Source organism: Dinoponera quadriceps, unplaced genomic scaffold (genome assembly GCF_001313825.1).
Source record: "Dinoponera quadriceps isolate SergipeBrazil2010 unplaced genomic scaffold, ASM131382v1 scaffold405, whole genome shotgun sequence".
NCBI lineage: Eukaryota > Metazoa > Arthropoda > Insecta > Hymenoptera > Formicidae > Dinoponera > Dinoponera quadriceps.
Genome location: NW_014554754.1, coordinates 2,937,662 through 2,962,189, shown reverse-complemented (window position 1 = coordinate 2,962,189; position 24,528 = coordinate 2,937,662). Strand labels below are relative to the sequence as shown.

The 24,528-nt window shown below is 45.4% G+C and overlaps 1 protein-coding gene across 3 annotated transcripts in view; it reads right to left on the bottom strand.

Annotated features, from left to right (window-relative positions):
* Window positions 1-24,528, bottom strand: part of LOC106741344 (myosin heavy chain, non-muscle) — a 32,655-nt gene that overhangs the window by 4,998 nt on the left and 3,129 nt on the right. For all 3 annotated transcript variants that reach the window (XM_014613228.1, XM_014613229.1, XM_014613230.1), the window contains exons 2-7: window positions 9,343-9,499; window positions 8,550-8,668; window positions 4,014-4,037; window positions 1,859-1,951; window positions 1,541-1,703; window positions 31-1,367 (exon numbers count right to left, since the gene is read on the bottom strand). In XM_014613228.1, the coding sequence (XP_014468714.1) occupies window positions 31-1,367; window positions 1,541-1,703; window positions 1,859-1,951; window positions 4,014-4,037; window positions 8,550-8,668; window positions 9,343-9,499 (1,893 nt within the window). The remainder of the gene's footprint in view (window positions 1-30; window positions 1,368-1,540; window positions 1,704-1,858; window positions 1,952-4,013; window positions 4,038-8,549; window positions 8,669-9,342; window positions 9,500-24,528) is intronic.

Genomic DNA, 24,528 nt, shown 5'->3' with positions numbered 1-24,528 from the left:
AGCGAGACACGCGATCGCAAAGACACGTACCATTTTCTCGCAAGCCTTCTTGCCGTCCATGAATCCCTTCGGAATGGCGTTCGGAGTGAGCAGCTCGTAGCGTTGCCTGAACTCCTGGAAGGGAATCCTGTTGGGGAAACCTTGCCGGCAGATACGAATACCTTCCAACACTCCGTTGCATCGCAGCTGGTCCAACACCAGCGGCGCGTCGATCTTACCGGCTCTCTTCTCGTGATTCGGGATGATACACCGTACGAAGTTCGGATTCGTATTGCGCAGCGTCACCATCAGTTTCGCCAGCTGTTCCTTGTACAGCTGTGAAACCGTCCTGAACATGCCCTTCCTGGTCCTCGCGCCGAACTGCGTGTCCGTGAGTGCCTGCTGCGCCATGCCGACAATCTCCGCGTCCTTCCAGATGTGGCACACGAACGGATCCTGCGAGGCCTGCAGCAGACTGACGACATTCTCGTTCAACGGGTCCATGTTCTTCATCAGCCACTTGGCGGCGGAGTAGTCCACCTTGCCGGCGTAGTGGATGATGGCGAAGTCGGCGACACCGCGAAAGTCGGTCTTCATGAACTTGGGGTGCACGCTGTGCGCGCCCACCAGCTTCTCCACGAACGTCTTGTCCGTGGCTTTGGGGAACCAGCACTCCTCGTCCAAGAGCGCCATTATGCCCATAGGTTTGTCGATCAGGTCGATCGTCGGTTGCAGATCGAGCCCGAAATCGATGAACTTCCACTCGATGCCTTCTCGCTGATACTCCTCCTGCTCCAGAATGAACATCGTATGGTTGAACAACTGTTGCAGCTTCTCGTTCGTGTAATTAATGCACAGCTGTTCGAAGGAGTTCAGCTCGAATATCTCGAAACCGGCCATATCCAAGATACCGATGAAGCTGGCGCCTTGCCGCTTCGTCCTGTCCAGCGACCTGTTGATTCTGTTCACCAGCCAGCGGAACATCCTCTCGTAGCATGCCTTCGAGATCGCCTCCACGGCGAACTCCACCTGCTCCTTCGTCTGCGCCTTGGTCACGAAGTCGCGGCCTACCTTGATGCGCGGCTTCAGGAAGGCCTTCGTCATCTCGGTCACGCTCAGGCCCAGCAGGTGCGAGATCTTCTGGGCCACCGTGTTGTCAGGCAGTGTCGCCTGGTCGGAATTCCGTTCTTGGCGGAACTGCATCGAGCCGAACAGCATTACGGCGGAAACGATACGAAAGATGGACGAGAAGTCCTCGTTGGTCATACCCATTATGTGCATCGATTTCACAGTGGAGAAGAATTCGGCGGAATCGTCGACACCGGGCACAGGTAAGGCCCCGTTCGACAGAAAAGGATAGTGCTTCGGATCCTCCAGTATGAATTCCTCTGAAAATACCAAACGTTGCGGTTAGGAACATCGAACGCATTTTCTCTAACGAGATGACGCGCAGAAAATTATTATTATTATTATTATTATTACGATGACTTTATGGTACACTTTTTCGTCGTGTGACTTTTTCATCGCACACACTGGAGTGTATATTATTATGACGACTTACTCTTCTGCTCCGGCGAGGCGCCTGCCAGCAGCTGATAAAATATATGGAAGGTTCTCTCATCCTTCGCTTGTCGAATGGCTCTCGATTTTTCCAAAAGGTATGTCTCGATATTTGCGCCAGCTATGTAACCGGATGCGTCGAAATTGATTCTGATAAATTTACCCTGCAACATATTCGTCATATTTGCATCACAATTACATTAATTATATGTTGCGGTGATAACGCATGAGAGATGACGTGCTGAAAGGCACAGGGCAGATTCTAAAATTACCGATATATATTTTAATATTTATTTTAAGAATCATCGATTTCACTTACAAAGCGAGACGAGTTGTCGTTCTTCACGGTCTTTGCATTACCAAATGCTTCTAAAATTGGATTCGCCTGAAGAAGTTGTTGCTCGAGTTCTCCCTATGATGAAACAATTTCGATCATTAATAAGGAACCCTGTCAGAGAAACATCGTTCGACATTGATTGTGAAAAATATGATATTGAGGAATAAAGTAAATGACTTGTCGAATATATTAAGGAACAATGCGATAATGTGAGAGACTTGTTCTCTCCAGTACAAAGCGGATGATAGCAATGATGATCTTATATTTTCGAAATTCTCCAAAACGGAATATTGTTTATACGAAAAAGAACTATGTTAAATATGATAAAACACAGCAAAAATTAATAACACACATAGGTGTACAAGCAACAAATGTTCGGTATGACAATTTTGGATGGTTTAAACACTGAAAGCATTATCAGCCATAATTTGTTTAACAAACATTATGCTGTTAAAATGGTATGAAATGAATATTAAACTATGATATCAATAAAATATGCTCGAAAATATCGAGCAAAATATAAAATATAGTTGTTGTAAATATTTTGCAAAAAAATATAAAAATGCAACGTCGGTTTTAACATCGAACAGGTTCGGCAGCGCTAATAAAAAAAAAAAGAAAATAACAAGATATTATGGTAATGGCCACAATAATTGCTATTTAAAAATGGGTATCGAAAAAACGCAAAAGCGTAAAAGAGATGTTTGAAGCGTAACCGGTTGTTTCGAAATGCCCGTCATTTGAATACGAAAACATGAACCAATTCGGCTCGTTCATATCGAAGGAACGTGATTTGCGTGAAAACTTTCGTCCAAAAGGGTTCTCTCTATGGCAACCCGCTGTTATGCGAGCCGTAAAGAACACAAATGTCTGCGCATAAACGCAGAACATTCCGTCCGTCTACGAGTGTTGGGATGTTATTCGGACCCATTTTTCATGACCCTTCGTCGAGACCATAAATCTACATGCAGACGCGATAACGAAATTTTTCACGCATCCCTGACTCAACGTCATCCATCAACGTATTGCGATTATGAAGCGTGTACTGCGAGTATCAAGCGTATCGAAGATCGATTTCTAACTTTCGCGACTTGTTAAACTGCGACGGCGTCTCGGGGGGCTAAGGGAGGGGCTGAGAAAGAAACAACGAATGACGATGACAATCGACGACAAAGCAAGCTGTAGAAGGGGGGAAAAAAAACACTTATCACGACACCACACCAGTGTTAGTCCTGTCTCCTCCCACTTTCCTTCTCCTTTTCTCACGTTAATTACCGCAAACTTTTCCGTGACATTCCCAGATCCCTGGATCCAGCAAGCAGCAGGAAAGAAGAGAGGCAAGGGGGAAATCTCTGTTAGTCACGAGAACAACGAGACGTAAAGAGATTTTGCGACAATTAGTGTATGTTTTTTTTTTTTCTGAGATGGGTACAACAATGCGAAAGACCGATGTGAAAAAAGTTACATCTACGCGCGCACGGAAGACGCTTGGGTACCGAGAGGGACGTTCATACGCCGTTATCATATTTTGTCAGTCGTTTCAATGTCACGTATCCACGAAATCAACAGGCAAAACTCTCGCGTCCATGAGATGCAATATAAAATTTCATTCCCCTCGGGAATATATATCGTGACTTAACGTCGAGCACGCGTAACAGCGTTTCTCCGAAAACGACGCGTTCCTTCGCGTTTATCATGTTAAATGCTGCGATAACGAATTGTTGAATGTTGCGATAACAAATTCCTACGAATACCGAGTGAATGGTTACCATCTGTACATTTTTCCAAAGGAAAAAGAGACGAATTATAAAAATAGTACGATTCACGCGTGTAAAAGTATCCAATCCATGTACGTGTACGTAAATAATTAACAATATAAATGGAATAATGTCAAAGTAACTCGGCCATTATTCTTTTGTCCCGATTTTCGTTTTTGACGGTTGCGACGTTTATCCCCGATTCTCGCGACGATGTATTCCGATCTCTTTCTCTCGGTACGGCGAGCGCGCCGTTGAATACGAATCGGTAATCAAAAGCGTTAGTAGGGGGAGGGTAAGCGGGAAAATAATGCGAGAACTCCGAACCGCAGGCGTCGTCAGTCGCCTGTGCCGGGTCTCTGTTTCTTTCGTTGACTTACTATGATTAATGCCGGGCTCGGAGTCTAGGTGGGCGGCCGCCAAAAGTCAGCACCGAAAATAAAAGAATTTCCAGCATTAGATCAGAGTCGACCATCGGGGCTCTCGAGTTTTGCGCGTTTCGTCCTTGATCCGTGCGATTCTTTTACATCTCTCGACGGCTGAAAAACCGAGCCGACCGACCGATGGTCGACACCAAATACACGCGTACTAGTACGAACGAATTGTCACGCACGATGAAAACGTGGCGAACGCGATGCGTAGAGCGATGCTTCTTATTATACGAGTCTACTCGCTTTGATTTAGATCGAATCGGATTGGAAAATAAATGCCATTAGATTTTGCCGAATTCGAATTAAACATATGATTCGCTCTCGACGCAGACAGTGAATATTTCACAGCGCTGAGGGTTTATCGTTGCTTTAAATGTAATTTTTGATTGGCTTGAGATTGGTCTCGTGTTAATTACTCGAAAATGCGCTAAATGTCGAAGAGGTAGTCCAGATAATTAAATCCCGCCTGTCAGTTGATTTCACGTGAATCTCATTTTAATTGAAATTCGATTTGGAGCTTAATTGCCAATTTATTTACGATATCCTCTATACTCGGCAGACAGGTATCGGGTTTAAACGGTTTTCGCGTTTAAAACATTCGTAATGACGAGTCGGCGAAACAAGCGAGCTCATTTGCTCTTGTGCATGCGAAACGATCAGGAATGTGCTGGCTGTGAACAAAAGTAAGACGATAATGCAGCCGATGCGATAGCATGCAGACGTACCGTAGGCGAGTGTTCTCGTTTTACAGAGAGAGACTCCTTTTTACACATACACTTTTACGTATAAATATACCGTGCAATCGGCGGTCAAGAAGAGGAACATTGAGAAGAAATCTGATACGCCGAGGAAGGTCAGATCTTCTTGAGATTTGTGCGTGCACGACCGAGTTCAACGAGACGAGTAATTCTTAGCCGGCCGGTAGATGACTTTAACAAATTTATTTAATATCGATACCGTTAAAATAGAGCGATCTGATTTAAGTCGGGACGTAGTGAATAGTCTCACTGACACCCGTTTACTTCAATTCTCACACCGTTTGTTTCTCTCTCTCTCTCTCTCTCTCTATCTTTAATTTTAAAATTGGGATTTGTACAGATTTTTTTTCCTTCAATTTATTAGAAGGCACCACGTAAGAAGTTACTCCACGATAAATCTTTATCGAAACTATTTGCTACGACTTGATTTCGATCTATATGCTAGAATTTATTATGCAGAGTATTAGATACGTGCCATGTACAAAGTGTTCTACGAATCACGACTTTAATTACAGTAATGGATTCTCCGGGTAATTTGGAATCGATACCTTTTTTGACAAAAATATCGAGGGAGGTCGTCATTGATCGTAGTTCTCCACTTTTCAATATTACGTATCTTTGTACCTGAGCCATTTTCTCCTCCCTTGATTCATTCAAAATTGGTGCTTCGACATCTTTTAAAACGAACCGCGAAAAAAGATTTACCGGAAGATCCGCCGTTAAAATCAAAATCGCAAGTTGCGGAACAGGCAATACGTATATCCTCATTACAATATATCTACATGCCATATATACACGCCGTATAAATAAAAATCGGACAGATAACTCGGGAATTTCAATTAACTGTGTCGGCTGGGAGACGCAATCGCGACAAGGCACGATAATGATAATCAATCACCGAGTGTCGCAACGGAATTCATTTACTTCTATCGCATTTCCCCGCCACTTGTGGATATTAGAATCCGAACTGGCGATAATCGGACGACAAAGAAGATGCAGACATTGCGAGAAACGGGAGGCTATCCAGTCGCCTGCCGATTTTTTGAGTCGTCAGGTCACTTCCGCCGTTTCTTCAACATTTTAATTTCACTCCGATGTTTCTTTTTCCCCCATCGCCTAAGCCGATGTGCTTAGATTCTACACTTGCGGGATGAGTCACGCAAGCGGGCAAGTCGGCTCGCGTGACTCAAGAGAATCAGAAAGAGTCTCGGTCCGATAAGTGGATCGTTTGTCTGGAAAAGGAGAGGTCCTTCGGAGAGCACGATGCGCACGTCTCTCTCTCTCTCTCTTCTCCCCGGCTTGGGATTGTCGCGGGTAACGTGTGCGTGACGCAATACAGATCGATTGGGCTTAATCGGCGTATAAACAAGCGCCCGTCGTTGAGTCGTAACGCGAGCGCGGCTTATGGTAATCGGAAATGTGTTAAGGTTCTTTCGAGGCGACCTTCTGCCGGGTAGGAGGGGATCCTCGCGAATCCTCGAAAGAAGCAAAGGCCTCCTTTGCAGATCATAATTCTCCCTGTAACGCTCTCTCCCCTTCTGTTCCGTTTTCGGCCTTTCCAGATGTGGGGGAGAAGCGAGATCGCTTATCTGCATTTAAAAGTCAAACCGAGCGAGATGAGAACTCTTCGAAGCCTCCATCTTGCGCATTCCCAAAACTACAACACGCGTGTTATCACAAGTACCGCCACTTATTAAAACGGACCCTCGCCGTGCATCATCTCTCTAATGGCCGCGAGGGAATTAAATTACATTGTTTACGCTCAACATATGGTCACCGTTGTTTCTCCTGAAACTTTTATCCGACCTCGTGACCGCTAAAATTAACCACGTGACTTATGTGAAATTTACAAACGTGGTTACGAAGGCTCTCGGGACGATCCAAGCGCCAATTCTGGCGCCTCTTTGGCGCAACGGAGAAAAGAATTCTGGAGAATGGATAAGCGTTACCATCTGAAGGCTCCTTACACTTTCTCAAGTTCCACCGTCCGCCTTTATCCAAAGTTCTGCGCAATTTGCGATTCGCAAAAGAAAAAAAATGGCACGTTATTTTCGACTTATTAATAACGTTGCGCTTCGCGCGATGTGCTTCGGATTATACTCTTCAAGTATCCCGGCGAAACGCGCGAGAACAAAGAAGCCACTGTACACAAACCTGTACCGCAGAGGCTCTCAAACCGAGCTCGCGTCTCCTCCTCGGCACGAATATGAAAAAAATCGCCGCGTTCGTTGAAATTCCTTCCCGTTAAAATTCCTCTGAGGAAAATATACGGCGATACTTGGCTCGAGAAAAGGAGGAACGTCAAGTTTTCGTCAAAATTAGGAAATTTCTGTGACCTGACTCGGGAATTTTCTGCAGTTAACTCTACCGAACCGTAATTTTTCACATTCCCGTCAATGTCCCGAATATCCGTGTATTTCAATACGTGGCACTGTGGAAACGACGTTATAGAAACTGTTAAGTCTCGGAGGTTCCTTTCTATAGTGCACTCTAGAAAGTCGCCGAACAATAAAGACTCTTGGTATACCTGCTCCGCGCTGATAGAACATGTTTGGCAGATGTCTGGACGGCTCGTGCGCAATTCTAAATGGGTGCCCATTAACAAGAAGGTTAAAAGCAACGTTTACCGCCCGAAGGATTTCATATTAGTAATTATCTGACGAGAAAATAACGCGCCACTCCGGGATTAATTATCCGAACGCTATATGAGATCTTCGGCGGGACATATGAGATCTTCTGAAATAATTTGACACGATCGATTTTAAATGAGCCTCGTGCGAGCCGTCGGGTTTCTTGTCGTAGAGTAGGTAGGAATTCGTTTTTAAAACGAATCGGGAATTCGTGGTCACGTCGGTGAACCGTGATAAGGATGATATCGATATAGATATCGAGGTTACATTTCCGGCGACGGAAGCGAGCAAAAGCGGTAACGAGGTTTTCCGAAGTTCGAGAAGGCTGACGCAGTTGCGGTGAATGCGACGACTCGATTACGCGAGATTCCAACGCTTTTAACAGTGACAGATCGTATGCCCATCAAACGTTAAAACCTAAATACGGTTATCTGGCTCGAAAAATTCTTCGTAATTATCCGTTGGAAGTGCTGTATCGAGGCGAACACCACAAAGATTTGTAACTGTACTGCGTGTTGTCTAAATACTCGAAACTGTGAGAAAATAATTCCTTTTGTCAAAACATCTTTCCAACGACGAAATGTGCGCAGTAACGACTCGCATATTAGTAGAATATTTGCGAAACTTTTCCCACACATACCGGTTAACGTGACAATTTTATGCGATGTATAAACTCTATTTTTCTTTTGGATATTATAAAAATCAGAAAATATATAATAAATTTCCATAAGTCAAAGCTGCTTGACTTATGGATCAATGGGTAAAGTTCAATGTTACCTTGCTGAAAACGCGCTATGTCACGAAGACTCCACTTTCTAACTGAGATCTGAGATATCACGTATCTCCGGAGACGAGGTCGCTCGTGCGCTTCAGGAAACTGTCGGGCAACAGAGAGGGAAGCGTTCGCGTTTACGAGGTTTACGAGGAACGAGATTTCCTCCGGAGTGTATCGAGAGGTTAAATGGCTCGTATAAACCGCGGCGGCTCAATTCATCGCGAACGCGTGTCTTCGCCGAGCGAGCGCGTGCGTGAAATACAATGGATTCACCGCGGCGGAAACCGCCAAGCGGGCCTAATCGACGAGCGAGCTGACTTACCGCGTTCGACTTGGGTTTCGAGGCGGCCACATAGGCCAAGTATTGAATCACTTTCTTCGTGTTCTCGGTCTTGCCGGCGCCAGACTCACCGGTGCAGAGAATCGACTGGTCCTCGCGATCTGCAACGGGCATGAAATATTTAGTAACTGTGGAACATTAAGTAGAATAGATTGTTGACTGAACGGAGTATTTTAATATGAACGTTACAGCAGTTTGCTATTATTGACACACCTATTTCTTCAATTCTCAATCGAACACGGCGAAAAAAATGGATGGAATTAACGTGACGAATAACGTGAACGAACCAAAGGCGATTTGGCTGAAGGAAACAGAATTTCTGGTTCCGAAGACCAAATTTACTTCGTAAGAAAAGCAGAAATTCGGTTTCCCTCCAAGCAAAACGCATTTGATTCGTTCATTGTCATATTGATTCAACCAATCTTTTTTCTCCGTGTAAGAATCTTCAAGTTTGCAAAGCGTCATCTTAAAATAACACCTATTTTTCATGTGACGTTACGTGCGACGTGTGTGTTAACACGACACGACAACAAATATTAGAATTACTAGAAAATGATATTCTAAGCTCGAGGAATTTTTTTCTCGATTTTAAAAAGGGTTTACACGAATGTGCGTTTTGTAAGCTTCGCTACTGAAACCGAAGGAAACTGATGCTAATCCTTTTTGCGCCGAAATACGTATGTATTTGAATGCTCGAGACAACAGGTCTTTCAAATGTCTTCGTAACGACTTCGTAACGAGTAGCATATATATAGAAATTTCTAATTGCCATTACCTTGTAGCATAGAGCGATAAGCCGTATCGGTAATGGCGAATACGTGCGGCGGCACTTCGTGTCTCTTGATGCCTTTGTACCTCTCCATGATCTTCTCTGTGTATATCGGCAATCTCTTGTAGGGGTTTACCACGACGCAGAAGAGGCCGGAGTACGTCTGTAACAAACGATTTCGATTATCGACTGCCACTGTATGCGTGTGTGTGTATGCGTATGTCAGGCATTCCATATTGCCGATATCGAAAGAGAAATCTACAAATGGTACGGTTAACTGCTAGAGCTTCTCGTCCAGACATTTTCCTTCGCGTTATTCGCCAACTAATCACTGAGACCCGACAGTTTCACGATCGTGTGTTCGCGATCGCATCATTCCGAGCAAAGTTTCTTCCGCGGCAAATAACAGCGGAGGGGAATTCGCGCTCCTCGCTCTATGACCTAATTGTTTCGGAAAGCATTGTTTCCGCCGACACTGATGGCTGATTCCGAGAATTCTCTCGCGATAGCGCGAGAAAGAAGCGAAGTACGAATGTGCCCGCAAAGCTCGATGGAATGTCAGATCAATGACGTCACGTTCACCACGCCGGCGAGCAAGAGCGAGCGAGCGAGAGAGAAAGGGAGCGAAGTAAGAGAAAGAGATCGATAACACTTCTCGTTCGGCCGCTCTCCCGCGTCTTCTACCGGCCCGCTCTCCCTTTCTCGGCCGTTCGCTCGTTCTCTCGCCTGTCGGCACGTTTTCTCTCCTGTGTACGCATGTGCATTCAGAGAGTGCTAACGCGCTGCGACCGGTGGTCCTGAAACCGAGGGAGCCTTGACTCTCTATCCTCCGCGAAACGAGCCGCCGTCCTCCGAGGAGCCGGGCCGAGAATTTGTCCTGCTCGGACGGTGGGACCGGCCGTGAAAGAATCGCAAAAGTGGCTCCGATATTCGCCGGTGCGAGCGTATCTGCGAAAACATTCCGGCACACGTCTCGACACGGCTTAACTGATTTAGGTCCTCGTCAATCACGAGAGCGAAGTCTGTTTTGTCTGTGCGCCGCAGACGAAGTTTGCAGCTGAAGACCCTGGATGTTCACATTCGTTCGCGTTATCATTCATTCAATTTTCCAAATCAGTCACTTTCTCTCCGCTCGTCCCGATCGAATAATCACAGGTACAATTGAACGCGCGGGCGTTGATTTCTAGGAGCGGAAGTATCAGTTGGAAAACGGAAAAAGCGTTCTGCGTCGTCGCAGCGAGAGAGCGCGCGAATAAGCGACGCGAGTTCACAGCGGCAGATAGACTCCTACGCTAATTAGCGAAGGGACGCTTAATCTCGCGCGCAATATCGAAACGGAGCAAAGTTATTTAACCTTTTATCAGCGGAGAGCGCGCGCAGTACCTTTCGGAGTGCACGAGAGCACACGACGCATCAGCATCCTGCGAAGACCGTGCGCTGAACGTCATCTATTATTCGCGACAGAATCCGGGGACAGAAGTCTATTTGCAATTTCCCGTGGCGCATGATACCGGGAACATTCGAAACTTTAGACGTTCGCGCACACGCGAACGTCTATAAATGCACTTTCGATTCCGCGAGTCTCGTTCTCGCAGCAGCGAAACTCTGTCGCGGGCTCCGCCGAGCGAATTCCCGGTCGAGCCCGAAGCGAGCGTAAGGCGAAAGGCGAGTTTGATAAGAATTCGATGAAACTTTGGGCCGAACGTATACACTGAAATATCGTCTAACTGCTCGTGCAATTGGAAAAAGACCGTTTGATTCGTTCACCGTCTCGCGAATTCGAACGAAACTTTTTCCCCGTACGGTGAAATAAAGGAGTATAGGAGCGTAATTTTGCTCGATAAATACTGAATTCATGAGCGGAGCTCCCTTGATACGCCACTGAAAATACGACACTGAGCTCCGCAATCTCCTTAATTGCGTGCGTCGTGCGCGTATTACAGATAATTCTCACCTACGCGCAAAAGACGTGAATTATCGTTGTTTATACGCGTAAACGCCCAACATTGATATCGTTGCAACAGTTGCAGGCAACACCACTGCTCGCAGCCCATCCATCCATTTATCCATCTAATGCGACTGTGATGATGAGAGAGAGAGAGAAAGAGAGAGACCGCGTAGGTGTCGCGCGAACGAGCGCTCCTCGCCTCTCTTTATCTGCCTGCCATTAAACGCCGGAGCGCGATGACGCGCGCTTAATTGCGCGAGTCCACTCGAATTATTCACATCATCATTAGACCGCCGGACAATTACTCAAGAGGATCATTAGCCGCGCCTGCCTATCGAGCCCCAATCTGGACATGTTCGCGACAGACGGCGCATTTTCTCGACGTTATACCATCACAGTCGTCGTGATTCTCGTCTTCGCTCGATTTTTTATATTTATATTTACATATATTTTTTATTTACTGGCGGAAGGATTAAGTTTACGTAGCCTCCTTGCTATGAATGCAACGTTTGGCCGAACTGTTTGAACATTTAATTTTCGAGCAATCTGTCAACACCTAGTAATTAGAACTTAATTTAACAATAAATGAATATTTGTTTTTCACCGGTGGAGGGATTAATTTAATAAAGCTCTTTCAAAGATTGTCGCGACGAATCATCGACTCGAACTGCCTTGAAGAACCGCCAGAGAACTGCCCATATCGTGATTCACACGTTTGCTCTCGCTTTCCCCGGGCTCTCGCGGACTTACTCGTGGCTTTACTCGCGTCACGCTTCGTGGAAGAAGCTACCCGGAACCGGTACCCGGAGTTTATTTATTCTCTACACGGTGTAACTTCCACCGTTAATTTGCCGTACACTTTTGCAACTTTCCCCATTACGGACCCCGTCGGTGAACAAAGTCCCTCCTTCCCTCCCCCACACTCACGTTTTTTGCAACTTACTCACGCGTGTCATCCGAGAGGTGAGCATTGCGAATGAGGTTTTCCCGATCTGACGCTCACGTATCTTCGCACCTGCTCGCGCGAGAAGCGATTGCAATTGCAAAAAAACGACGACGACGAATGGTAACGTCGAAAAAAACGCGCAGAATTTCGACCAGGGTAAATTAATTGCAGCTTGATTTATTCCGTTGACGTTCCATTGCGATTTTGTCCGTGTGGGAAGAGCAAAATCCGCGGTTATCTTGATTAATTTTAACTAATATTGCAGGGACGATCCGTCCAAAGGGATCACGCGACTCATCATGCCTCCTTACATTCCTGTCGCGGCGCTCCATCGTCGCTGCGGTCTTCCGCACGACACGATCTACCGATAATGATTCGTATCATATAAAGTGGACCAAAATGTCCCAATTACGTCGTATTTCTACACTGGATATTTCCACGGTGGCCTCTGCATCTCTTTATTTCCGTTACGTGACTTCATCACGTGGCTCGTTCGTTTCAATGATCGATTTCAATGTACTAGGTGCGGTCCGTCTGCAGCTTTGCAGCGTGTATTTCAGGAGCATATCGTCTAATGAACGAGTGAGGGTAAATTTTCAACGCATGATGAGTCGGATATCGCTAATACATACGGTTATGTCGGAAGAATCATGAATCAAAGAGAACACCCAAGCCCAATCGAGAAACTTACAGATCGTTCTTTGATAATCATATTTTTTATTAGCCATTCGAGTGTGTCATCGAGAAACGAGCACTTTGAGGAATCTCAACCAAGAACGCTTGACTCGTGTCACAGGAATTTATAATTTTTCTCCTTGACATCGTTGCACGAGGTATCGAACGATACGATCGAACCGGACGGAAATTTAAGCGATCCGCGCATTCTCGCGCGTGCAAAACCACGAGTCGTCCGGCCTCCATCGCGACGAGAGTCGCGCGCTTTTCACGAAATTCCGTCGCGAACCGGGGGANAGGGGGGAGGAGGAGGGGGTGGGGGGAGAACACGAAACGGAAATGGCTTTGTCCTCTTTTTCCAAGCAGGACTCGCGGAGCTCACGGAGGTCCTCGAAAACCGGTCCCCGGTACTCTCGTGTCGTCGACCCTGCCTAACATTCCTGTTTATACCTCGCCGACGCGACGTGACGGAAGCTTTCTAAGCAAATCGGCAGCCGACGCGATCGCGATGTGCTTTACATCTCGATCGCGAGACGTAAGACCGACATCATCCGTCGCGATGGATACGGTGATCTGCGAGCGCATGCGGAAATGTGACGCTGACGAAATGCAGTGAGTTCAGATGCGCACGATTCGGAGATAAATCACGGGTGCTCGTGGGTGCAACGCGCTATTATGCCCGATGGTTATTTATAAATGTGCTCCGGAATTCACCAAGGAAGACCGATAGTTTTGACGCTTAAAACTTTTCGCAAAATTTTCAACTGACATTTTAACGAGCAGCGTAATAAAATTAATCGGAAACGTACGCACGAATGATATAAATTTATTTATTTATTTATTCACACTTATCAACGGGAAGAAATAATTTCCTCTAGTACAATATCTGTGTATCAATTTGAAAGAGTAAATTAAATTACTTCGAGAGCTCGTATGTACGCGTTGAGGCCAACAGTTAACGTGGAAGTCCGTAGAAATACAGTAGCTAAAATGAAAAGAAAAAAAGAGAGGAAAAATAGGCTAAGAATATAGAAATAAATGCTTAATAATGATCGCTTTAAAAATAGGTAATGACGTATGGAGTACATCGAGCAAATCATTATACATATTTTATACCGAGCATAGATAATCTGTTACTTAACTTAAATTATCCGTATTGGGTATTATGCCTTTCTTCGTAAAAGAAGCAGGTGAACTCTAAGACCCGGTTTTTCATCTTCTAGTTAACTTGCAGTTTAAATTTAAACTCATGATAATGCAAAAATTGTGGTTTTTCTATTCATGATTAATCATTAAACTGATGATTCTGCATTGATAACTTTAAAGTTTAATGATTAACCATGAACGGAAGAACATAATTTTTACATTATCATCCGGTTAAGCCTAAGCCAAAAAACATGTATGTCTAAAAGACACCTCGAAGATATCTTTCAGACGTTTTCTTATCTACAAGACATCTTTACGACGTTTTAATGTTATCTGCGAGATTAACTAGAAAATGAAAAACTATACCTAAGAGGTCTAACGGGAACAAACAAAATGCAACAATGCAGATAATAGATCTTGCCAGTCATGATATAAAATCGATAACAATTAGTCATATGTTTGATGGCAAGCGCGGCGCTTAATCTTCGCACGAGATACCGTAATCTCGCGGCTGTGACGGAAGTTAACTCTTGAGATTACACGCAACGCGTTACCGAAGAGGTACGACCGATCGGAACATCGTTCGCACGAGCTTCCACGTTAGCTGTGACCTTAACGCGTACATACGGGCTCTCAAAGTTGTGCCCGTATGTATCTTCGTGAGTCACCTTGTACTCCGATCGAACGTAACGATGCGTCACTCGCGGCGTTTTTAGTTAACGCGCGCGCGCGCGTGTCTGGTCCCGCATTTTCTATTATAGGACATCGTTGATCCCGCTTTTTACGGCTGGCGCGACAAAGTTTCGTCAGAATTTTCTTTCGGGTCGGACGGTTTGCGAGACGACGGCCGTAAAAGGCATCGGACTTGCCAGGACGACCCGTTACCGGCGCTCGTTCTCGCTCGACGAGCGTTTCGCGAACGGTGGTCGTCTTTAAGGCACCGCGAATAAGCGGGTTAAGGACGCTCGTCCTTATAAGGACACCTCTTTGCCTTTTTGCGCCACCCCGGAGAGTGCGTCTACCTCTTCTGGTGTATATAAAGCCTCGTCCCCTCTCGCTTTTTTTTTCGCCCGCGGCATCTGGCCGGCTCTTCCAACGCGGAGCCGCGCTCTCTGCCCGATCGCCCTCGGTCGAGACAAGATCGAAAGTCCCGATCCCGACGTCGAGAGAGCTCACGCGGTGCGGAGGCATGCGCGTGATCAACTGCAATTTGTAACGAACGGTAAAGCGTGATTGGAAGCTTGTACACGCTTTATTATTGGCGGGTCAAAGTTGCGGCCCGCGGAACAAGATCGTAAATCCCACGACAAAATTGCGAACGATGGCCATTCACGAAATTAGCGTGAATCTTCGCTTTACGTCTTAAACCTTTAACACGTTCATTGCCAATCACGCGATATCGCGTGATGCGAGTTCTCATCAAACGGCCGATCACGCGTTATCGCGTAATAGATATTTAGAGTACATAAATCCTATGTACATAATAATAAAAGCATATAAATGATATATTAACTTATTTTGAGCACAATAAAAACTAAACAAAAAATTTTTTAAATACGAAATTCCAATTTTCAGCTTGGCAATGAACGTGTTAAAGGCCGACACATCGATTCCATTAAAGTAAAATTGTAATTTATAAGAACGTCTTAAAAATTACAGATGAAAATTTCTCTCGTCCGAATGAAATTGACCGTCGAGAAGTCCGATTTTCTGTATGTACATAATTATGTACATTGAGCGTTTAAGATATAAAAAAGAGGAAATGTTAAAAATGGTTTGGTTTCAAAATTATTTCATGTTCCGCTCGTTTGTAACGCGGCTGTTGAAGAACATCGAACGAAATGTTCACAAATAAACCTGATATAAATCCGAGCGTCGACGACTTTGCTCTACATGCGATTGCACATATTGGTCTTCGGCTGGAAAGACGCTATTTGACGAGTTAGGACGGAGAATATTAGCTTTATTTAGAATGAATTGGTAATATAACATCGACGGAACTATTACTTTACCAATAGACGAGATTTGGGGAGGCCCCAAAGATAATATACATTGTTATGTAAAGGGTTAAGGCACACGCACAACGTGCATTGCTTCGGTCTCGATTGTTCCCGTGTGTCACCGGATAAATCTTCATACTTTCCTCCGCGAAAGATAAGCCCGACTTTCCCACCGGCTCATTACGAGTTCAAATTGCAGTCCGTGGAACGAGATTGAACAGCCAAGTCGTTCGCGAAATGAACATTAATTGTCCATCGACATGTCAGCGGCACGCGCTACGTCGTTCGTCGCGGCTCCGCTCGACGGATCGCTCTGAGAAATCACGCAGATCGACTCCTTTTCTTGAAAGTAATCCTAGAAGCGAGCGGAAATTATAGATCACCGCGAATCGCGCGAAAACATCGCCGGTCCCTCGTTATGCAATTTAAAGAGCGCACTTGCGCCTTTACGAGCGGCCTCCGAAAGGACGAAATCTCTCTCGCGAGAGAGGCCGCACCTCCCCGGTGCGCGAGACTTTCTAAAAATGATATCGCCGGCGTGCCGTAATAATTTCAGACACGGGGACGTGCTAAAAGCACGGGGGGGTTCCTACTAGTAGTCGGGTGCGTACATTCACGTGTCGAGTGTCCGACGCGTGGCGTGGAGGACGGCGCTACATCGCCGGCCGCATTTCGGCGTTGCATCGCATACTATCTCATCCGCACGCGAGAGAGCCGACGGTTTGTATCAGTTTAACGAATATTTATCGAGCGAATGCCTTATAAAGCCGGCATCCAGACGATGCCTTTATCCGCCAAATATTCAATACCCCTCCCGCATGCACATTTTTGCGCGATGAATTTTAAAGACGTCTCTCCGTGGCTCACACGACGCTCTGCTCGCTCGGCGAATATTTGACAATGCGAAAAAAAAAGATATTCGTGCCGCGCGGATATCGGGCGATGTACGCGCGTCAACGCGACACGAAATGTCGTTAATGGAATTTTATATTGCAATTATTCGGTATAACTCGACGCGAGACGATGTCGCAACTGCGCGCGACGTCGTTGCAATTTTGCGCGCACGTCGCGGCGAAAATTTGGTCATTGCGCGCGACCTTTTGTGAATTTTAAGTATTTGGACGAACACCAGAAAAAAAAAAGAAGTGAACGCGAGTCGCGCGAAGCCGAGCTCGGGCAATTATCGCACTGACAATCGGCGTTACGATACGGTGTATCGGCGATACGATATTTGTCTTGCTTTGGCAAATAATTGATCAGTGAGCGATGCGCGTTGCTTGAAGCCCGTTTAAAAGCCGTGTCGTATTACGTATCGGAGATTGCGATTGCACGACGAGTGCACATCGGAGATCGATACTCGAACAATGAAGACGAGAATGTAGACGGAGCGAGCAATAATTGAGATCGGAGAGTTTCATATTGTCTTTTATTTTAATTTATAAATCCATCTGCCCGGTCTTCGATCGCGATGTGGTCGCCGAAAGCGGAGGAGTTAATTACTTCCACGCGCTGTCTATCGTATCTGTATACTCGTTACCTTTAATATATCGAATAATCGTATATCTTGAAAGAAAATTCTGTACCGCTTTTTGACACTCAGTTGCACAAGTCTTGGAAAGTTCGCAAACATTTCGAGGTGAAGAAATGCCCTCAACCCGATCGTCAATTTCGTCCGAGGTGTGCATGCGATAAACGGTAAATTTCATATTAAGTAGCGCGAGATCTAACGTGAGTGTATCGCAAAATTGTAGAGGTTCTCCCAGAGATCTCCCAAAACGGAGGGTTGAATTATCACAGATAATCATGTAAATACGCGCGATACGACTTGGCGAAAGTATAGGAAACGCAGACGAACGAGATAAGTACGCGGTAAAATAAAGCGGGCGATAGTTATCGAACACGTTAGTCCAGATACGGTCCATGTACGGTATGCAAGGGTAAAATCAATCGGATTCGCGCCATATACGGATGGGGATAACGACGTATGCGTGTAAGCGTTGCGCAAGAGCGACGTTCTTTACGGCGGAATTACGAAAATAAAATCGCGTTGAGCGCCGGCCGTACGGTCGTGTATCGCGAAAGCGAGTGTGGTAATCATTAACGGAATTACGAAAATACGCTGACGGGCGCGAATTATTGCTTCTTGACCTCGGTGCTTCTAAAGTTGTAGCGTCGCCGAATTCTAACGCAAATAGATGATTCAGCCGGTGTAAATCCACCGCGAAAAATAGATTATTTTGGCGGAGTGACGGAACATCCGTTTCTTCCATCTTCTCTCTTATTCTGCGAGATAATTTTTCGTCGCGGAATCTTCGTCTGCTCCTCATTCCGTTACACCGAGATTTTTTCCTGTAAGACGTTTCAAGAGAGAAGTTTTAAATACAATTTTATACTGCGTTTAGATTGTCCGTTTATTCCCTCTCATTCGTAATTACGAACTTCCTAACGAACTGCAGTCGATTTCTTTCGAGAGGCAACATTTGCAAAAATTCAATATCTAAATGTCGCAGCGATCGTAATAAATAAAATCCATGACTGTCCTTGAAACTGCACAAAGTCCTCTGTAATCATACGCGCGTCGGTCTCTTTCGCTCATTATATAAAAGTAGATATAATGGAATATTACATTACGGGCTATCCGCTGTACGATCGAAACCGATCCTTCGTGCGGATCCTCACGCACGACTAACGCAGTTCAAATTCGAGCGATTAAGAGGGTTAATGACATGTAACTGGCCGGGAGGGAGGGCGACGTATCTCGATGAATTTTAACAATGCTAATAGGCCTCCATTTACGATGCCACTTTTACGCTCGCACTCACGGCGCGTTGCGCGCGATACGGTTGTATCTCGAAAGGGAAACGTCGTAATAACGCGATCTAACGCTAACGTCGGCCTGCAGTCGGGGAACGACCCTGAGACGGCCGAGCCGAGAATTCCGCATGAATTCCGCGCAAATTCCACGGTGTTTCCGCACGCCGTACGGTCTCGTCAGCGATGCAGAAGAAATTCCGCGTACGCCTTCTCTTTCCCGGCGTGCGAACTACTACACGTCACACGCCGCGAATACTAATGCGCGTACTCTACTAATCGCTCTAATGCCGGCGGAGCGGAGACCTCGCGCGCGCGATCTCCGCACCTCTCGGTGTGCCTTCTCGCTTGCCCATACCGCTCGTACAGATCCTAGTTCGACGAGAAGCCGACAAAACACCTCGAACGGAGGTAGTCGGAGTGTTACTCGAACGACGACACGTGTATCGGTATATCAGCCCTTACGTGCCATTCGTCGCGCAGTGTTTCACGGCGTCGTTTTATATGTAATTCGACGCATCTGATCTTCCCGCAACCTTCGGTCAGTTTCTTCTCCGTGTTCGTGTGGTGTACCCACACTGAGAAACCCAATGAATTAACTGACTCCAAATTCTTGTTTAGATATGAGCTATTATTTTGGTTGTGCGAACTTAAGTTTGGTTCCCTGGACCAAAGGTTTGTTTCTCTGAAACGAGAGAGAGAGAGAGAGAGAGAGAGAGAAATTTGGTTCAGAGAATTTTGGTTCTTACAAACCACCAAAACCTTTGTTCACCCGTATCTAAAGAATTTCGTTTGAATCAACTAAAATTATCAGCTTGTCAAACCGCTCAACTGTTCAAATAGAGACAGTACCGAGACAGGGAAGAAGAAGAAAGTCGAGACTAGCCGGCGAACGGGCAAGTCGGATTTTGCAACGGTAAGCCACGTCTCGCCGAGATGACTGTTAAACCTCTAAGATGGCGGTCTCTCAAGATCGGCCGGCCTCCGTTCGGTTCTCGACCTCCCAACGAATATCCAACCTTCCTCCGCCCTCACTCTCCCTTTCCCCCGTGTTCTCTCTGTCACTTTACCTCTCTCGCTGTCGCTTTCTCACCTTCTTCCCGGCCAACGTCGGACTCTGTCCACCTTTAGAGCCGCGTTTACCGAATCAGTCACGCGTGAGTCACGACGAGCATCGACTCTCATTCCACGAGGCTAGATGAAGAAAAAGGCGACGGAGAAAGAGAAGGAGAGATCTTAAATATTATTAGTAGAGCCCCCTTTCGAATCGCATCGCGTCAATCCCATAGAAATCGCATTGCTTTTTCTATGAATCATAGCGGTCTTTCGCGATTAGTACACAGAGAAGAGATTTCCTCGGATTTATCGCATGTATCTGTCTTGAACTTATTTAATATAAATAGTATAATTCAACGATTTCATTGATATTAAATATCGTTCCACACTGAAACAAAAAAGCTCCTTGCTATTTTCCTCATAGTGTTATTCCTTTCATATAATTTATCGCTTGTTGCGATCGTTGTCATGTTCAGATGAAAATACAAAGGAAATGTGTTACTTGAAGTAAAGTTATTGATTTTAAGAAACCCATTTATTTGATTTAAGAAGCCAAATAATCCCGTTTGTCGAATCAAACATTCGTTTGTTCGCTCGATTCCAAAAGACAAATTCGACTCAACTGAAGAAATTTTATCCGAGTCCGGAGAAATCCTCTTGCTCCGTGCAATTCGTGCAAAAAGTGATTATATACGTGCTTTTAATTTGTACAAAACAAAAGCAGTCTATTGTAACTGATATCTATACATAGATACAGATCGCTGAAAACGCCGTTCGACGCCTCCGCTCGATGTTGATACGCATTAAACGAAGACAAGGGGGCTTCCCTTCGTTTCGGTACGGCGATCATCATCGTTAACGATCGTTAACGTCGGAAATTCAGCCGACACGGCCGACTTGGTATGTCCGAAAATTTTCAGCTCGGACCGCACGTGCCCGCCGTTCCGATTTAACGGTCTGCTACGCCAAAATAGGAAGCTGTTGGCTCACGAAATCTGGAGCGTATGAGTTTGCCGTGCAAACACAGCATTAGGTCGTGCCTTCTCGCCTTCTGTTTCGCGCGAAATTACTTTGCGACGGCGATAGCGCACAGCATTAACGAACCGCCGACGAGTGTCACCGACGATAATGGTACCGGTTGAAATTCTCGGTACCTCCTGTCCAAACAATGTACGCTCCGCGTAAACCGACACGACAGTCATGACGAAGCCCGTATGGAATTTCTGACGCAAATTTCCCAGCCAAATCCCTAACATCCGCGCCCGTTGTGGTGGTTCGATGAATTCATTAAGAGCAGTGACAGAACGCACGCACGCACACACGCACGCACGCACGCACGCTCGTCGTCGCGCACGTGGTGCACGGTGATCTAAACACGGAGTATACCGCGATAAAAAATTCGCCTTCGCGCGATCGCATTTAACCCTTCTGGCCCCGACAATACCATATGGCATATGGACTTTTCAACACCGTGAAGTCAACGAAGTGTCCGATAAAAATCTCGTGCGTAAGTCACTCCCTCGGAAGCGTGAGGTGTTAAGTCGCGATTGGTCAACGAATGTCTCACTAATTAACCGAAATAGCTCTTAAATGAACGACGTGGTTGAATTTCGCGATGTTTTATAGTAATAGTTTTATAATAATTTTATAGCGATGATAATACTGATAACGCGCTCGTATCTCGTGGCCCGGAATGCGCGATATATTTGGAAGATAAACCTGACGATTGCAATCAACGTTCTTTTATTTTAAGCGCGGAGACGTTCGCTTGCCGGTCGCTTGACGAAAGACGCGAGGTTACAAGTTACAACGACCGTGTGAGAACAGCTGCACGATTTGCTATCTTATCGAATGCGACTATCATCGAATACTTTTCTTGGCAGTGGAGAGGAAGCGCGAAAACAGTGCGATACGGCAATACAAGGAAGAGAAGTGGAAAACGCTGTGGAGATATCGTTTTTTTTTCCTTAAAAAAAGAAAAAGTCAATGAACGAGGACAGTTGACGTTCATTATATTATGTCATAATTTCATTGAAAAGAGCCAACGTTCCTTCAGTTTATAAAGATAAGATTGAAATTCAAATTCGCATACATTTTAAAACTTGAGAGTTATTGGAACTTAAGTGCGTAAAAGTTTCTACCCGCGCGGAAAAGAAGAATAAGCTCCCACAGCTAACAACTGGTTATCCGTACACGGTGAAAAATACTTTGTACTTGTGTTAAAATCGGTTCTTGTTAATTTTGTGCTAAATTTGTATCATACTCGTGTGTTAATTCAACTTATTGTGTTTTGTTATCTCAACATTTTGTGATGTCGATATTCAACAAGTGTAAATGTTAAAATAACACATTTTATACTTAAATATCAATTAATGAATTAATTTCGTGTTAGTTTTAAATATAATATTTGCATTAAATTGTCACAAAAATTTGAGTAGACCGTTTGAGACACATGAAATACATTAAACACTTAACACAAAAATTTTTATTGTGTATAATACAACTGAAGTTTCTGAAATTTCTTTCGGCGTGTTAATCACTGAAATATCGATCAATTGATCGGCGTAATGGAAAATTTACAGATTTTACGTCTTCTATAATTAAAAACAGAGAATAAACCAGATATCAGTCCTTTTTTTCCGTAGTATGAACATCCCGAGATCCATGCGATAACCATTCACGGTCAAGCGACTCTCCGTGCAATATTTACGGTCGTTTGCACTCAAATGACAATATTTGATAATCGAAAGGGACGAACTTCCCCGATGACGATAAGAGAGCCAACACCTGTCCTCCGAACACGATCAAAGTCGAGCGTCGGCGCACAATCGGCGGCCGCATTTTGTAATGTAATCGAAATTAGCATGAGTCACTCGTCGATGCAAGAGAGGTGGGACGAGGCTCTCTTATCATCCGGCGATAAGCGGAAATATCAAGGAAATGTGTGCCGCGCGTGTATTCGTCTCCACGTAGGCGCAAACGCACATGAACTCGTGGATTCGGTAACCATCGGCACCGCCCATTGCCTTTTTTCTTCTTTTACCTGGGGACCCGCAAATACCTGTTCGTACGCGTTTTCTGCGTAGCTCGCCCTTGACCTTCGAACCACCGGCTTCTTTCTTTCGACTTCACGCACCGAGAACACAGCCATTCTCTCGCGCTTACCGTGAAAAAAGAACGGTCGCCTTCGTGTAGGAAAGGCCAAATTTATTCCTGCGTTATTTTACGTTTTGACGGATACGTTATTAATTGACCCTTTCAATAATTGAACGTGGCAGCCGAGCAATGGGATATAGGCGCACTTTTCGCTGGATATCGCCGGGATTAATTCTTAGACACCGGAGCTCGGTGCTCGTATCTGAGGCGCAGGTATGTGAGCCGAGCCTTTTTATTTCCCACACTGCAATTAGCTCTTGCAAAACAGCTTTCTTCGGAGTGTTTTCATCCGATCGTTCGTTACCTTATCTGCGCTCGCATCGCAACCACATAGTTTTGCGCGTGTTTGCCATTTAAAGAAAATTCTGAAGTTCCAATGAAGTGAAATAGAACGCATCCTAAGCACGCTTTCGCAATGAGAGGAAAAACAGCAAGTATTGTATATAATGACATATACAATAAGTCTTTCTATTTAAAAAGAATGGTAACAAGCTAAAATGATTGATCTGATTGGCGAGAAATTTGCTTGTAGGAAAGTCGCTCTTCTGAAATCACAGCAACCGTAGAAGCTAAAATAATAGAACGCTCGGTTTTTGGCAGTCAGTGACACTTTCTGACACCCTGTATAAGCACCTTGGCCCATGAAGTGCCGAACACAAATGAAGAGGTTATTTGCAGAACGCGTCGAGAGATACAAAGTTACACTCTCTTAAAATATAAACTCGCGACAATATTCGGCACGGAATTTCCCTCACGCGAACTTCATCCTCTAAAAATATATAGATTTGGATTCTGAAAATAAGCACCTGCGACGTTGCACCGCGCTTTTGCGCGGTGCTCAAACAACTTTCCGCACGGCGAACGGTTATTAGTTCGCAGCAGCCTGTATTAGAAATTGAAACGTACGAGCGAATCCGCTATTAAAGCAACGCAAATACCGTCGCATCTAAATTGTCGCCACGCGATACGCAACCGGTCATCTTTTCCTGATCGAATCCGTTCGCGTCGCACACACCTTTCTCCCTTACATTCTCGCTCTCTCTTTCTCTCTTCCCCCTCCTTTCCCCCACTCTCTCTTTCTCGTTCTCTCTCCGTTCTCTCTCTCTCTCTCTCTCTCTCTCTCTTTCGGTCTCCCAACATTTCCGATATATCTCGCGCGCGGATTAATTCCAGACGAGGACGAGCAAGAGCCGTAGTGAGCCGAGAGAGCTATCTTTAGTCCGCCTTACGAGCGAAAGAGAGTCGTACGGTTCTCCCGTTGGTCGGAATAAGACGACCGACCCGCGGTGTGAGCGCTATTTTTCAAAACACGGTGGTCCGGCAAGTTCGCCCGAAACAATCGATGCCAATTCTCTCAGCGCGCGGATATAAATGACACCGCGCTTTCTTTTAATATCCCCTCGACATTCATCAAGGCGAAACGCCACCCACGACGCTCTTCTTGCTTCAATATC